This window comes from Polypterus senegalus, chromosome 18 (genome assembly GCF_016835505.1).
Source record: "Polypterus senegalus isolate Bchr_013 chromosome 18, ASM1683550v1, whole genome shotgun sequence".
NCBI lineage: Eukaryota > Metazoa > Chordata > Cladistia > Polypteriformes > Polypteridae > Polypterus > Polypterus senegalus.
The window spans coordinates 36,543,787-36,560,809 of record NC_053171.1 but is presented as its reverse complement, the minus strand read 5'-3'; the positions used below and the strand labels follow the sequence as shown (position 1 = coordinate 36,560,809).

Below are 17,023 nucleotides of genomic sequence, written 5' to 3'. Positions count from 1 at the left end.
ACTATGTAAGTGTTATCAAACATAAAATTTTAATTCGTGCACCCCATGCATCTAAAATGTAGTATACACATAGTATGTTTTGGGAATTACATGTCCATCCATCCATCCATCTTCCAACCGGGTCACGGGGGGTCTGCTGGAGCCAATCCCAGCCAACTCAGGGCACAAGGCAGGAACCAATCCTGGGAAGGGTGCCAACCCACCGCAGGACACACACCCACACACTAGGCCACCCACACACTAGGGCCAATTTAGAATCGTCAATCCACCTAACCGCCATGTCTTTGGACTTTGGGAGGAAACCGGAGCGCCCGGAGGAAACCCACGCAGACACGGGGAGAACATGCAAACTCCACCTGGGAAGTGAACCCAGGTCTCCTTACTGCGAGGCAGCAGCGCTACCACTTCACCACCGTGCCACGGAATTACATGTGTTTTTGAAAAATATTTAGTTATAATTGCATAATAAGAAAAATATCCAGCCAGACATTTCTATTAATACCTAACAAAACAGTAATGTCTTCACTAATTTCATATCATAGTTCTCTCTCTGTCCTGATGCCACACTGAGCCATTTTTTAACATTTAGTTCTCGAGTGAATAATGCATATTGACTTTTAGTTAGATCAAAGCTTTCTCTGTAATCATAAGCAAGGATAGAGAGCAAGGTAATCCAAGTCATTATCAGAGTTCTGAGTAGTATGTACATTTCAGGTATTTATATAAAAAAAAAGAAAAAAAGCTAGTTATACTAAACAAAGCACAAACAGTATTAAGGATGCAAGACTCAAATAAAAATCCATTTAAATTTAAAGTTTGCATAGATTACCTATGCTCCCAAAGCAGTTAATAAGATATCCTGTGAAATGTAGGCTTGAAAGTAGTACTTTCAGAGCAGCTATACTTTTTGTATGGTTTAGATGTACATAAATTCTTGGCTGAGATTTTGAAATTTACCAGTAGATCTCTAGAACTCAAGTAGATTTATTTTCACCATCTTTACTTACATTGTTGATAATTTAAGTGTTAGTGTGGAATTTCCATAAACTGCGATCCATTAATACAAGAGCCACTGAATTACTAATGCCTTTCAACTCTTAATAAAGATTTGAAGGTCTTCCAAGTTTTATTCGGGTCTGTGGTACAGCATTTAATTGTATAAGAGCATGTTTAACCTTTGGTGCTGTTAAGAATTTTGGCTTTTATCACATTTTATTACTTTTTCTTTTTTGTAATTTTTTTTTTTTGTGGGGGTATTTATTTACTCAGACATTATATGCAACAATACTGAAATATATTCCAAAAAAGAATTTGTTTCAAGTAGTATCATTTTTAAAGGTTTTTATACTGCCTGTAGACATTGTATGAGCAAATCAAAATAGCCAGCATTTGTAAATTTCAGTGTTTAGACATGATATTTTGTTCCTAATTCCATCCTTCCATTGCCTTAACCTATTTATTCTATTACAGATGTTTCAGAAAGGCAGAAACTTTTTCATTTGCACGTATTGCACACAGGAAAGATATTCTGAGTAGGACATCAGTCTATCACAGGGCATATTCAGGCATATACACTCACTTATAGATAAAAAATGTATAGTTTCCATTTAACCTGACAGCTGTGTTTTTGATATGGGAGGAAATTGGCGCTTCTGGAGAAAGCCTGCATGGTCATAGTTAAAAATAACAGACTTTGCAGGGCAAAAAGGTAGATCCTAAGTTCCTGAAACTGTGACTCAGCAGCTCTGGCAGCTCCACCCGAGTTCATTCCTTTGATTCTTCTTACATAACTTTAATTTTGTTTTCCCTTTAGAAAGTACATATAGAAAACAAGACACTAAATGCAGAAATTCAGAAACTGCTAACCAAGATTTCTGAACAGGTGTGTATAAATGTGTGAGTGTACATTTGTATGTATACAAATGTCTGTGGATTTTTTTTTTTTTTTTAACAGATAGGTCTTCCACCTATATGCACTAATGCTTTTCCTTTTTTGTTTCTTTTAGGCAGCAGCATTGCAGTCTTTGGAACAGATACAGAAAAGGTAATATTTCTCAAAGTGCTTTGATATTCCTTTTGCCCTGAATAGAATATGTGAGCTGTTGCCTCGATTGGTATTTGCCATAGAATATCAGAATTGGCAGGTTCAACACTGGCACCCTGTGATTTTCACAGATGAGAGCAGGTTCACCCTGAGCACATGTGACAGACGTGAAAGGGTCTGGAGAAGCTGTGGAGAACGTTATGCTGCCTGTAATATCGTTCAGCGTGACTGGTTTGGTGGTGGCTCAGTGATGGTCTGGGTAGAAATATCCATGAAGGGACGCACAAACCTTCTACAGGTTAGATAACGGCACCTTGACTTCAATTAGGTATCGGGATGAAATAATTTGACCCATTGTCAGACCCTATGCTGGTGCAGTGGGTCCTGGGTTTCTCCTGGTGCATGACAATGCCCGGCCTGATGTGGCGAGAGTATGCAGGCAGATCCTGGAGGATGAAGGAATTGATACCATTGACTGTCCCCATGCTCACCTGACCTAAATCCAATAGAACAACTCTGGAACATTATGTTTCAGTCCATCCGATGCCACCAGGTTGCACCTCAGACTGTCCAAGGGCTCAGTGATGCCCTGGTCCAGATCTGGGAGGAGATCCCACAGGACACCATCCGTTGTCTCATTGGGAGCATGCTCCAACTTTGTCAGGCATGCATGCAAGCAAGCATGTGGGGACCATACAAACTATTGAGTATGATTTTGAGTTACTGCAATGAAATTTCAGCAAAATGTACTAGCCTGCCGCATAATTTTTTCACTTTGATTTTTGGGGTGTCTTTGAATTCAGCCCTCTGTAGGGTGATAATTTTCATTTCCATCAAACGGTGTGGCATCCTTTCGTTCCTAACACATTACCTAGTCCATATCAGTATAGATATCCAGCAGGATTTTTTTTCTCCCCATTGAGATCTGATGTGTTTTCAAAGTGTTCCTTTAATTTTTTTGAGCAATTTATTTTTGTATCGCCATCAATGAGGATTATAGTTGCAAAATGCCTTTAGAATTCTGACACACATTTATGCACTTTTAAATCAAAGAAAATTAAGTCTTTCTTAGCATTATGCAGTACATGAGTATCGAAAGTTGAATCATGTCAAACATGAAAATAATATTATTTTTCATTGCTAGATATTGGAATGTATTTAGGATGTGTTAAATTGGCCATAAATGCACCTCATGACTAATTTAGCATTCTGTCTCAGTGTATGAATCTAAAGTAAGGACAAATCATTTGCTATAAATAAAGAAACCATAGTCTATAAATAGTGAATGCCAAAAGTCTACACACTTTCATGGAAATTTCAGCTTTTATCAATGCAATGACTAAAATCAAAAAGAGTTAGAATGAAACATTTTTCTTGTTTAATAAAATTTTGTAACCAAACTTTTTTAGTTTAAAAAAAAAAAAATAAAGTATATACATTCCAAGGCTGTTATAGTTAACAAAAACTAAAACCAAAACTGAAACTATTAATAAAAAAAACTTTTTCATAAACTGAAATAAAATAATTAACAAAATGTAACCGTTTTTAACCGAAGTGAAAAACTAAAACTAAGTAAAACTATTAAAGAAGCTGAAAAGACTAACTGAAATAAAGTATTAATTTGCTAAAAATATTTTTAGCTTTCTTAATAACCGGACTTGTGGAAGGGCTAACCTGGGCTACAGGGGTCCCGAAATGTTTGTTTTTAACAGACATTAACAAGACCAGATAGTAAACCATGTAACGTGGAAAGCTTTTAAACATGTATCCAAACCCCTTAAGTGTACAGTTCAGTCTGATTGTGACATAAAACTAAACTCCATATTAGGTCTATAATCATACCATAATTGCTTAAACAGAAACTAATATACTATTATATAAAATAAAATAGAAACATATTTGTGAAATAAAAACAAAATTAAAACTAAAAATACACGAAGAAAAACCTTTTGTGTAGAGTACAAGTTAATATTTTGAGCGTATCTACTTTCAGTAGGCTTCTTTAGAAGAGCTGGGTTTCTATGTTGGATTTTGCGGCTTTTAAGACATTCCTTGCCTCAGTTGACTGTGCATCAGCTTGTTGTTGTGTTGAAAGGAGAAGTTCTTCTTTATCTTCAGGTTTGTGTTAAAGAGCAGCAGCCCTTAAATTCAAAATCAGTATATTTATAACAAAACAATTACTTTTTGTTCTTTACTCTCTGATTTATTTTTTAGGCCATAGACTTGAAATTTGGCACACTGGTACATCTGACATAAGTAAGGTTTTTTGGCATATAATTTCAGCCTTGCCTTCTGAGAGGCAGCATGAGGTTTTAATAAGTGCCTTGAAATGCTACATTGTGATCTGTCAACATGACAACCACTCCAAGCACTGTATTCTCTGTGATAGGGTGTGTTGGCTTTGCATTAAGCAAATCTTTTATTATTAAGGAATTATGGCCAAAAAGTTCAACATTAGTTTCACACAATTATAGTAAATTGTCTTTTGTAGTTTGGGAAATGTAAGGTGTGGATGCTGACTTTTGTCTTATAAGAAATATCTATTTCTGTAGTTAATTTCCTGAGGTCTTTATAGACCATAGTCATCTCTCCACTGTGCAACCAAGGAACCTTTAGATAAATCCCACAGGAGCCACTGATTTTTATTTAGGGTCAATCATAATCATCATTTGTTTTTTTCCCATACTGTAGTTATTGGTGATCAGAAGATCTAATTGAAGTGAATAAAGAATCAGACTTTTTTTTTTTTTTTGATTTCAGACTTTCAGTAATCAGAAGCCGAAATGTTAATTAGAATGGATATATTTGAAATGTCTTACAATTCATATGCTTACATATATAATAAAGATCTTGAAATTTAAATATCTATGCCTTTGTTAATCTGAAACTTATCACAAGTTCATGATTTGGTTGGACACTGGAAGAGCAAATGAATTAGTACGTGTTACACAGTATATTAATTAGGGGATGTAACAAAACATCTTTGCGCTTTAGGTTTTAGTCCAAACTGGAAGTCCACAATTACTAAGTGGCACACAGTAAATCAATTAGAGCAGGGGTGCCCACACTTTTTCTGTTTGCAAGCTACTTTTAAAATAACCAGGTCGAAATGATCTACCTATATTAAATATATATATATATAAATAAATGTATTATGTTGTACCTTACATAACTGAATAGCCTTTATGGAACAATAACAATTAAATACATTTATGGTCACTACAGTATTTGGATTTAATAATCGTCATGTGGGAAAAGGCTGACTGGCATAAATAAGTAGAGCCGAATAATGCAGTCAAAGAGCTTTTGAATTCACCCAAGTGAAAAATGACGGCTGTCTGATTAACTGCGATTTTAGTTCCCTCTCCTTTCTCTTTCTGAGATTGCTTTTTGGAAGGACGTCAGTTTCGTAGTTTTTATGAACAGTTCGAAAGTGCCTTTCCACATTTTCCTTCTTTGAAATAGCAATAATAGATTGACAGATCCGACAAACGCACTTCGATTGTGACATTGTGAGAAAAAAATTATCTTCCAATTCCACATCCAGCCCATACCCACCCCAAACAATTTTTTTTTTTTTTTTAAATCCCTTCTTTATTCGATATAAATTGGAAGGCTAACTAGATCACAGCGGGTGTTTTGCAGTAGCTCATGTGTGCAGGATGATCTGTGTGTTAGAAGAAAAGAGATCTCGGACAGGCCGCCCTGTATGTCAATCAAGTGGCAAATGCCGTAGGGAGGATATATGATAGACTAACATTTAAAATTTTTTTTTTTTGAACATGATGCGATCAACGTATTGGGCACCACTGAATTAGAGGGTATAACAAAGCATCTTTGTTGGTTTAGGTGGTAGTCCACACTGTCTAATGTTGCATTTGTTTTTTAAAAGCTACCCTGCTGGTACTTATGTTGGTCCTAAATAGCTGTACACTTTAACACTAGCATTGCCCCATTGCTACTTTTTAAACTAATATTTGAATTCGATATAACCCATATCTTTCACTTGCCTGCTGATGGCATGCTCGTATTGAATCACATGAGTGTCACTTCCAAATTTGTATCCTAATCATTTAGTCAATTTCTAAACTTCGACACAGTTTAATTTCAAGTAAAATGATTTGATTTTATGGTTGCTGGTAACTAATGAAGGTGGTGGAAATTGATATAATAACATATTTAAATATTTTAATTGTTAGTTGTAAAATCTGTGAATGTTTTTGATATACAAACTATGAAAATATAAAAGAAATGTAATTCTTTGATGATCAAATTGCCATTAATAAAAAGAACAGCTTAATTTCCTCAATCTGAAATTATTTAATTGGATTGATTGAATGGTTTTTTTATTAGGTGTAATAAATTTACATTTTTATTGGGCTATTTTAGCTTTAACAAAGTAATAAAAAGAAAATCATGAATTGCTTAACTGACTTGCAATACATGACACTAAGACATATAGTGCTTAAGTTTTTTTTTAATCTATACTAATAAAAGGCAAAGCCCTCACTCACTCACTCACTCACTCACTCACTCACTCACTGACTCATCACTAATTCTCCAACTTCCCGTGTCGGTGGAAGGCTGAAATTTGGCAGGTTCATTCCTTACAGCTTCCTTACAAAAGTTGGGCAGGTTTTATATCGAAATTCTACGCGTAATGGTCATAACTGGAAGCAGTTTTTCTCCATTTACTGTAATGGAGATGAGCTTGAACGCTGTGGGGGCGGAGTTTCGTGTGACATCATCACACCTCCCACGTAATCACGCAGTACATAGAAAACCAGGAAGACTCGAAAAAGCGCTGAAGAAAACATGCATTATATAATTGAGAAGGCAGCGAAACAATAAGAAGCGAGCGAGTGACATATAAAACCATATTCATGAGTTCTGCTACTTCGGAAACGAAGCACGATATAAACCTACACTTTAAATTAAGTTCATAGACAGGCTGCCGCTGGCGTTTGTAATTTAGTGCCTGCCCATATAAGGCCGTCCGTCAGCGGCAATCCAATAGCAAACTCCCACTAAATATTCACGGGTGAAGGACTGTGTTTATGGAGAGGAAGATGAGATGGTCAGGGTGGTGTTTGACACAAACTCAGCGAAACTGCGAGAGAAAGTTTTAAGTACCAGGACTAAGGTAACATTAAATACAGCCATGGACATAGCACGAGATGGCACCAGCACAGCTGGGAACCTTCGATGCATGTACACCGAGCGGCTTACGTGAACTGACGCAGTGCACAGATAAAAGGCAACAGTTCCAAAGAGCTGAACAAAACCGAATTACACAATTGAAAAGGCAACAAAAATATGAAGCGCCTGATAAGCATATTCATAAATCCAGCTACTGCGGAAACAAAGCACACGGTGGAAAAAGTCAATGTCCCGCTAAAGGAAGACAGTGTAAAAAAACCGTGCATGCAGTGTGTCAGGTCTCAGATAAAGAAGAAGACGAGCTGTTTATTGATGCAGTAAGAAAGGAATCGATGAATGAAACCCGTCATCTTTACAACGATTGACAAACACGGAATGTAACTTGAACACAACACATCCTACAAATACGAACCTGATTGAAAAAAATAATGATAATCAAATCCTTGATGACAGCAACACTCAGTAACACTCACAAAACAAATACTGTATATTGACAGTCATGTTACGTTATTTTTAAAATGTTCCCTTTTCTTTTCTAGCTTTTTAACACACTACTTCTCCGCTGCGATACGCGGGTATATATATATATATATATATATATATGTGTATATATATATATATATATATATATATATATATATATATATATATATATATATATGCCGATCTACATACTCGAATAATGGATACTTTATTCACCATCAATGATTGTTTTGGTAAAGCCATACTCAGTGTATTCATTAGATGAACGGTAAAAAGTAACAGCGAGGGAGGATGCAGGCTGTAGTGCGCGTCAACTCTATTTGAATTGCGATCACATTTGAAAAATATATCTTTTCAAGTTCTATTTAGTCCATATGTGTCAAACTCAAGGGCGCGGGCCACATCCGCCCGGTGTAATTATATCCGCCCGAGATCATTTTATATACTGTATTATTGTTATTAAAGCCCGAGTATATGAAGCGCTGGTAACACAATAAACTACAGATCCCATAATGCAGCGCTTCAGCCGCCTTGCCGAACAAGTTATTGCGAAGCTAGCTCACACGATGCTGAAGAGAAAAGTTGATTCTGAAAATAGAGCCTTTAAAAACCGATGGGAGGCTGAGTATATGTTTACTGAACCCGTGTGTCTCATTTGTGGAGCTAATGTGGCTGTAATTACAGAATTTAATCTAAGACGGCACTATGAGATAAAACATCAGGGTAACCTGAATGCAATGCAGAAGATACAGAAAGCAGCATAATTAAATAAGAATCTGACACTTCAGCGGACGTTTTAACCCGTGCACAATCACAAAGTGATTTCAAGTGAAGCTGCTTTTATGGGAGACACAAATGCACCAAGTGCACCTTGCCCCACTTTCCCTGTTGCCAAGTAATGTTAAACCAAGTCGTCACTACGGTGTTCCCAAATCGCACTTTGCTGATAAACTGAGCGCACTGCGCACTGAGTTTGCACGGCGCTTTGGTGACTTTGAAGAACAAAAAAAGTCCGTCTACATGCGGCTCGAACCTTGTGCATGTTTGGTAGCACATATCTGTGTGAGAAGCTCTTCTCAGTGATAAAGACTAACAAAACAGCACACAGGAGTCGCCTCACTGATGAGCACCTGCAATCCATCCTGAGAATCTCCACAACACAGAACCTCACACCAAACAGAAACGAACCTGTGGCCAAAAAGATGCCAGGCGTCCAGCTCTAAAATGACATATGAGCAAAGACAACTGAATGATTTGATTTGTTATTGCTGAAAGGAACACATTTTATTTATATTTCCAGGTTTTGTTATGCAGCATGTTCATATTTGAATTTGTATAATTTTGACAGGATATATTTTTATGGAGAGCAAAATCTTTTGGGATATTTAAAATCTAAGTTTATTTTTATATAAAATTACATAAGAGTAAAGAAATTTGAATGTTTGTTCTTTTAACGCTTACTTTATTTCTAACTTGTATAATTTAGACAGGATATATTTTTATGGAGAGCAAAATATTATAAGTTGTTTAAGGTTTGAGTTGATTTATTCACGAATAATATTCCTGTCTGTTTTTACCATTCCTACCAAAGATATTTCTGTCGACTAAATAAAAATTCCTTCTATTTAAAATTTAAATAGAACTTGAACAAATACGATAGTTCATAATATCCACGCAGACTTGCACGTAAGAGCGGGAGTTATCCGTTTTAACAAATGCAGCGTATTGCACTGATACGAAATAGCTGTGTGTGTATATATGTAGATATGTATGTATATGTATATATATGTTTATATATGTGTGTGTGTATGTATGTATATATATATATATATATATATATATATATATGTATTTGTGTGTATGGATTTATGTGTGTATGGATTTATGTGTGTATGTATTTGTGTATATATGTAGATATATATGTATGTATATATGTGTATATGTATAGATATGTATATATATATGTTTATGTGTGTGTGTGTGTAAATATATATATATGACAACAACACTCATCACTCACAACAGTGACAAAACAATTACATTGACAATCATGTTACGTTATTTTCAAAATGTTTCCTTTTCTTTTTCATTGCTTCTTTAACACACTACTTCTCCGCTGCGAAGCGCGGGTATTTTGCTAGTCTATACTAATAAAAGGCAAACCCCCCACTGACTGACTGACTGACTCATCACTAATTCTCCAACTTCCCGTGTAGGTAGAAGGCTGAAATTTGGCAGGCTTATTCCTTACAGCGTACTTACAAAAGTTAAGCAGGTTTCATTTCGAAATTCTACATGTAACGGTCATAACATTCGATAACGGTTGACAATGCCTGCCACGTTGAACTTTCTTATTTATGGCCCCATCTTCACAAAATTTCGTAGGCGGCTTCCCTGCGCTAACCGAAACCGATGTGCATACTTATTTCGATGGTATGACACCACTGTCGGCCGCCATATTGAACTTTCCAACGTCATTAATTTTCCAACTTCCCGTGTAGGTAGAAGGCTGGCCCCATCTTCACGAAATTTGGTAGGTGGCTTCCCTGCGCTAACCGAAACCGATGTGCATACTTATTTCGATGGTATGACGCCACTGTCTGCCGCCATATTGAATTTTCCAAACGTCACTAATTCTCCAACTTCCTGTGTAGGTAGAAGGCTAAAATTTGGCAGGCTCATTCCTTACAGCTTACTTACAAAAGTTAAGCAGGTTTCATTTCGAAATTCTACGTGTAACAGTCATAACGGTCAACAATGTCCGCCATGTTGAACTTTCTTACTCATGGCCCCATCTTCACGAAATTTGGTAGGCGGCTTCCCTGCGCTAACCAAAACCAATGTACGTACTTATTTCAGTGGTATGATGCCACTGTCAGCCGCCATATTGAATTTTCCAACGTCACTTATTCTCCAACTTCCCATCTTGGTAGAAGGCTGAAATTTGGTACTTATTTCGGTGGTAGGATGCCACTGTCGGCCGCCATATTGAACTTTTCAACGGTCTTTGTTACTTATGGGCCCATCTTCAAGAAATTTGGTACGCGGGTTCCCAACGCTAACTGAATCCTACTTACGTACATATATACGTCCATAGCCTGCAGCTCGGTCACCGTGTGAGGTGTCGTTGGGTCCCCCATCCCAACGCCTCCCACGTTGTTGGCTGCCTTCCTATATGAGGCTGTACGTCGCTCCAGTCTCTACATTCCCTGCCTTGCTTCGCCACGTGATTCCCTGCTGATAACTACAGCCTTTTTATTTAATCCACGGCTTCTCCGCTGTTTTATTGTTCATTTATTACGATTATAGTTATTGTGTAGGTATTTTAGACTTACTTTACATTTTTCAGATACCCATTTCCTTTATCATTCCAACCGTACCCGCATTAACATGTCTATCGAGGTGATCACCATCGATCAAACAACTGTCACTTACCGAGTGGTTTCCATGCCCGGAGATGGCACCTACCTTTTCCATTCTCTTTGGTACATATTGCACGTCATATCAGGCTCACTCTTGATATCCGGAGGAACATTGTGTCTTATGTATTGAATGACTGGGACAGGTTCAAGGTGTGGACTGATGATGGTACAGGAGATAATTATACTTCACAGGAGCACTAGAAGAGTGAAATGCTTAAGCCCTTCACCTGTACATCTGCATGTGAGTTGATGGCTGCCGCAGAATTGTTCGGTTATTGCTTTCAAGTGTACCAAAATGGCCAAATATTTTACACCTTTGGACAACCGCCAATGCCTCTTAAACATCTTAGATTGACAAGTGACGATTTCAGTAGTGGACACTTTGATGTTTATGAATGTTTAAACTCTCAAAAGCTGGATGTGAAGATTATCGATGAAACTGGTTGTACACTTACAACGCTTGACAGATGCTGAATGTCACTTCAACACAAGTCCTACAAATACTGTCGTAATTAAAACAAACCATGAAACACAAACCGATTATGACAGCAGCAATCCAAGCTGTGAGATTTGAGACAAGATTACTGTTCACATGGCCAACTGTGCATTGCATGCTTAAGAGTAAGCCTAGCACACAGCTTGGTCATATTACAACCGGAGGGCCGAACTCAAAATGTGGTATACAAAGAGATCCTTAACAAATAATTATTGGTATATTTTCCCTCAGTTTAAAAAGGTTTAATTTTCTTCTTAATAAAACTTTTAAGGCAGTACTTCGCCGCTGTGAAGCCGCAGGTATTTTGCTAGTCAGATCATATAGGTATAGCCACAAGTAAAAATCCTGCTGCTAAGAATGAAGCTACCGAAATGCTTTTTTCATTCTTACTCTCACTTGTTTTTTACCTATCAGTGTTCAAGAGAAAGAAGAGAAGGTGAAAACAGTTGAAAGTCTCCTGGAAGTTGGACTAATCCAAGTTGCAACCAAAGAAGATGAGCTTAAGGTAAGTTTGGAGATGTGTAATGCACTATTATAGCGGGTAGGCCTTGTGAGAAAGTCACTATATATCTGTAGTGGGATGGAACAAAAGAAAAGCCTCCCTGTTAAATATGTCTCAGGGCTTCATTAAGACTGTTTTAGGCTTTGGGGTTGAATTCTTGAGAGGCTCCCAACCTCCACAATATACTTGTTATTCATAAACACACCAGTATTTAGCTGTTACTGTGTCTGTATTTTAAATATGTTAATAACTACACTTAAGTGTTTAGTATGGCTAAAAGTATTAACAATATCATAAACAGCCACCCTGACAACTTTTTCACATACACAACAGCATATTGCACACATGTTTTAATGGTTAAGACATCCATTCTAACTAAAAGTACTGAACAGCAGTGCAGCACAATGGCATGTCAGGAACATCACCTCTGTCAGTCAAAACAATGTATATCTGTGAATTGATCTAAAATGACTTTTCTTTATATTACCAAAATAAGTTAACAATTACAGATCATTTAGAGTTGGTTTATCTTAGAAGTTGTTTTTGTGTTTTCTGAGATAATTTTTATGAAAAGAGTCCTCTACTTTCAGTAAAGCACATGGAACCAGAAACTGTCATCTCCAATAGTCAAGTAGGTAACTAGTAATAATAGGTAGTAATATGGCAGTTTTTCATCCAACTCTAGGAATCTTTGTAAGACTGACTGCATTGCCTTAGGTGTTTAATTTTTTTTCCACTACAAACACAAACTTCAAAAGAAGCTGCTATTTATATAGTGATTGCATCAGACAGGGATAACATTTGAGTACTGTTTCACACAATATTGAGAGTTTGTTTTGTTTTATATTTTAATGGATTCTTTTATCTTGTTAATGTTTGTGTTAAAGGGTAAATTTGGAACTTTTTTCCAAGTTGTGCATTAGTCACACAAAATTGTGTTCTAAAGTTAATTGTTTCTTTAAATAAAAAAAAATAAAAAAAAGCAGTGAGGACCATAAGGTGCATAATAATTCAGTGTGAGCAGGAACACTCAAAACTGAATTAAAAAAAAAATGAAATGACAGTGAGATTCGAACAAGGCAGAGTCGCCAGTGTATTTGTGTCAGCTTTTATTCCTCCAGATGAAAGAATGTCCAGTTCCATTGTCTCAAAACACCATTTTTTTCCCCTCTATTTATTCCCAGTTTCAAATAAAAACTAACAGCGTCAGAACGCTGGGGGTTTGGGGGGGTGGGGCGATAGTATGTATCTTGATCATGATCGTTGATTTAGAGAGAATAAAATTGGGGGAAAAAAAGGTAACTTTTACAAGTTCTATAAATGTACAACATGTGTTACAGATGCAAACCAAGTGTATGTGTGTACTGTACAATAAATGCAGCTCACTGCTGAAAATGGCAAATATAGGAGACAGTAGTGATCGAACCGGTGACTCCTTGATTACAAGTCAGCATATCTTGCCGCTATGCCATGGAAGCTGGTGTCTTTTTTCCTCGAACCTTTTGTGAAAGTGTTTATTTGATCTTTGGACTTCAGGCCTTATACATTATACAGTTTATGCCTACATTTTGTCATTTACTACTAAGATATGAAAAACATTTGTTTTAAAAATGTGTTTACACAGGTTATTGTAGAAATGGAACACACATGAAATGCTTGTGTTCCAAATAACATTCTATTATTTCCACTCTAAAACTCCACACCCAGATAATCAATCAAGGCATGATCTGGGAGAAGTTCGTGCACGTTCTAAGTTGGTTTGGGGGGTGGAATAGCCGGCTGCTTGTCTTTATCGGCACATTTACAGGACAAAGGACGCTGGTGGAGAGGTGCGAATCGATTTAAGGTGGGCCGGTTCTACGAGTTTTCTCGTAGGCTCTGGTAATTCTAGGGTTAAGCTACTACCTTGTATCTTTTGAGATATTTGAAGATAGATTAAGAGAAATAGTTGTTGAATCAGTACGGTTTTTGTTTGGCAACAGGAACCAAATATGCAATCTTTGAATTGTGTACAATAATGCAAAGGAAGGAAAGTGATAGTGGCAAGAGAAAAGATCTGGTGGAGCTTAAAAAGGAAACTACATGAGGAGCATTACATAAGCCCTGTCAAAAATATGTTTACCGAATCATACAGTCATGTATGAAGTGAGAATGGAAAAGTTAGTAGTGAGAGCGGAGTTAAATCACGTGTTGTCATTGAGCTCATTATTCTTTATACTAATCTTAAATGTGATAAGTAAAGCATCCATAACACCACACAATCTTTCCAGCAATTTTATGTTATACCATATTATATTGGCATGCCCTGTTTTTTGTCAGAATGATTTTTGAGTTGTCCCAACTAAATTAAATAGATTTAAATTATAGGGGCAGTCCTGTGTGAGAATGACAACCAGTGAACCTTCACCTGGAAGGTCAGTGCCTAGAACACAGCCACAAGAAGTAAGGAACGTGGGTGTTCTGGACTGTGCAAACAGAAGAGTGGCTTGTCTGTTTGATAATTGTTTCATCATGGAATAGAAAAAAGGATAACAAAAGTGTAGATTGCAGCTGAATTCACCATACCTGGAAAGCATTTGTACAGGTACCAGGGCCATTAAACAGTACATCAAATGGAGACCTCACAATCATTTGGAAATTTGAATCAGTGCTGCCAAGTCATCACAGACATTTAATTTGGCATCTGATGTCATCAAACAGGATAAGCAAGCCGTTGTCAAGTTTGACATCTCTTTCGACTCAAAGTTGTATAATGTGCCATTGGCTTAAGGAAGTGAAGAAAGTGTCTTAATGGTCAGTGCTGTTTGCAAATGATCTTAGGTTTTGTGAAAATACGAGAGATGATCTGGAAATAGAGTAGTGATAAAATATTTTAGGAGGGCATGTAATGAAGATAAACATATCAAAAACTTAATGCAATTGTAGAATAAACGGAATAATGTAGGGAATAAGAATGAAAAAGTGAGTCTGGGAGCAGATGGGTTAGAAGCGGAGTCCTATTGGCAATAAGGGACAGATGACTAGAGACTGAAATTGGGTAGAAGTGGAATGGAAAAATTGGAGAAAGTATAGTCGAGTTCTGTGTAGCAAAAGAATACATGCGAAAAAAATATGCAAAACATTAATGAGACCAGCAGTGTTTAATGTAGAAACCTTGGGAACAACCAGTAGGGAGGTTAAAAGAATGGAATTTCAAAAGATGAAAATGCAGCTATGTATCTCTGGGGTGAATAAAATGGATTGAATAAAAAGTAGGTATACTAGCTTAAGTTTTAATGGTGAAAGACGATGGAGAGAACATTCTAGTGGATACATATGAAGCCAAATGGAAAGCATTATAATAAGACAAATATTAGAGATGGATTTTCTTGGAGAAAAAAAGATGAGGGAGATCAAATACCAGGTGGAAATGTGTGGCAATAAAGAATATACAAAAGACTAGGTAAAATAAAGAAATAGTTGGAAAATGGAGGAACTGCACCTCCACTTCGGTGACCACTAATAAGGGAAAAAGCAACAAATATAATAATAGTATATGGTATTTGATCAAGTCATGGTAGGAAGATCTGTAGGATTTTTAATAGTGTTTAAGTAGTTTAATCAAGGAGTGCTTCAGTGTTATTTTAAGAGTAACGAATGAGAGAATCTTTTCCATGTTATATATTAGGCACTGCGGAAAGAGAACGACACTCTTCAACAAGAAGTCAAAAGCCTTCAGCTGCAGCAAACAGAGCAGGTAATAGCATACTGTAGTTTTTTTCTCCTGACACATCTGCTGCTTGTTTTTTTTTTAATTTGGTTTTATGTTTTATGCAGACTTCTTCAAGTTTGCTAGTGGAAGAGTTGCAGAGAACGTAAGTTTTTTTTCTTTTTAATACAAAGCTATTTATTGAAGTGAATTATAGTATAGTAGGCATGTCCTATTACATTCTTGGAAGTTTAGGACTTTTTATACAGTGGCATGAAACGCAACATTAATTATAGGTTATAGTCAGCCATAAAACTTGTTGTTTTTAAACATCTTGTTGCTCAGTTATGGGAAATTCATAATTGGAAATGAATGAAGTATGAATATGTTGTAATGTTATTTTGTTGTAGGTATAGGTATGATAGGTTCTGCTTCAGATTTTAAGTACACAGTGGAATAAACAGCTGTATGCAGCATCTTATGTAAATGTTAGAGGGAAAGCACAGACAGACCATTTGATTTTCCCTGATGAATATCTCTTAGAAGAGAGAGGATTTTTTTATTTATTTTTTTAAACAACAACATTATATGCAAGTCTCCACAGGAAGTGCCTCACCACTGTGCAAAATGTTGACATCACTTTGCAATCCTTAGCATGCAGTTAGTTTCTGTGCGGTGTTAGCAGTGAGGAGAATCTTGGATAGGCATAGATATTTTAGGAGGTTTGCAGAGTATGTCTTGCACAAGTTGTTCCTTGAAGGAATATTCCACCCAAAATAATGATTGTTGAGTCTGTTACTATTTTCCTATTGTTTGTAGTGGTGGCTGAGAAAAAACTTGTAATCTAATTTTTTCATGGTGAGTTATCACAAAATTCCAAAAACATTATGCTTCAGTAGAGGTAGTTTGAGTAACAGGAAATATACATATTTAAGAACATATAAAGTCACTTGTATTACATACTTCAAATGTTACATATTCAATTGTATGCTCACAACAATGCAAACAAATCTTTTTTGGCAAATGTCAAGAAAGTGCTGTTATACAAGAGACAGAAATGTGGTCAAATGGCATGGAGCTTTTGAAATAAAGACCCACCTCCTTTTTCATTCATTGGCCAGGAGAATCCTGCCAAGTTATAGGTCGTTTATTTGCTAACCGGGCGCTTCCCATGATTTTAACATTGCAGAGCGTGGAGATGAGTACAGTTATAGATTAAAAGCCAGAG

The 17,023-nt window shown here is 36.5% G+C and overlaps 1 protein-coding gene across 5 annotated transcripts in view; it reads left to right on the top strand.

Annotated features, from left to right (window-relative positions):
* Positions 1-17,023, top strand: part of ktn1 (kinectin 1) — a 143,866-nt gene that overhangs the window by 61,538 nt on the left and 65,305 nt on the right. For all 5 annotated transcript variants that reach the window (XM_039742025.1, XM_039742026.1, XM_039742027.1 and 2 more), the window contains 5 exons: positions 1,814-1,882; positions 2,007-2,044; positions 12,020-12,110; positions 15,775-15,843; positions 15,924-15,961. In XM_039742025.1, the coding sequence (XP_039597959.1) occupies positions 1,814-1,882; positions 2,007-2,044; positions 12,020-12,110; positions 15,775-15,843; positions 15,924-15,961 (305 nt within the window). The remainder of the gene's footprint in view (positions 1-1,813; positions 1,883-2,006; positions 2,045-12,019; positions 12,111-15,774; positions 15,844-15,923; positions 15,962-17,023) is intronic.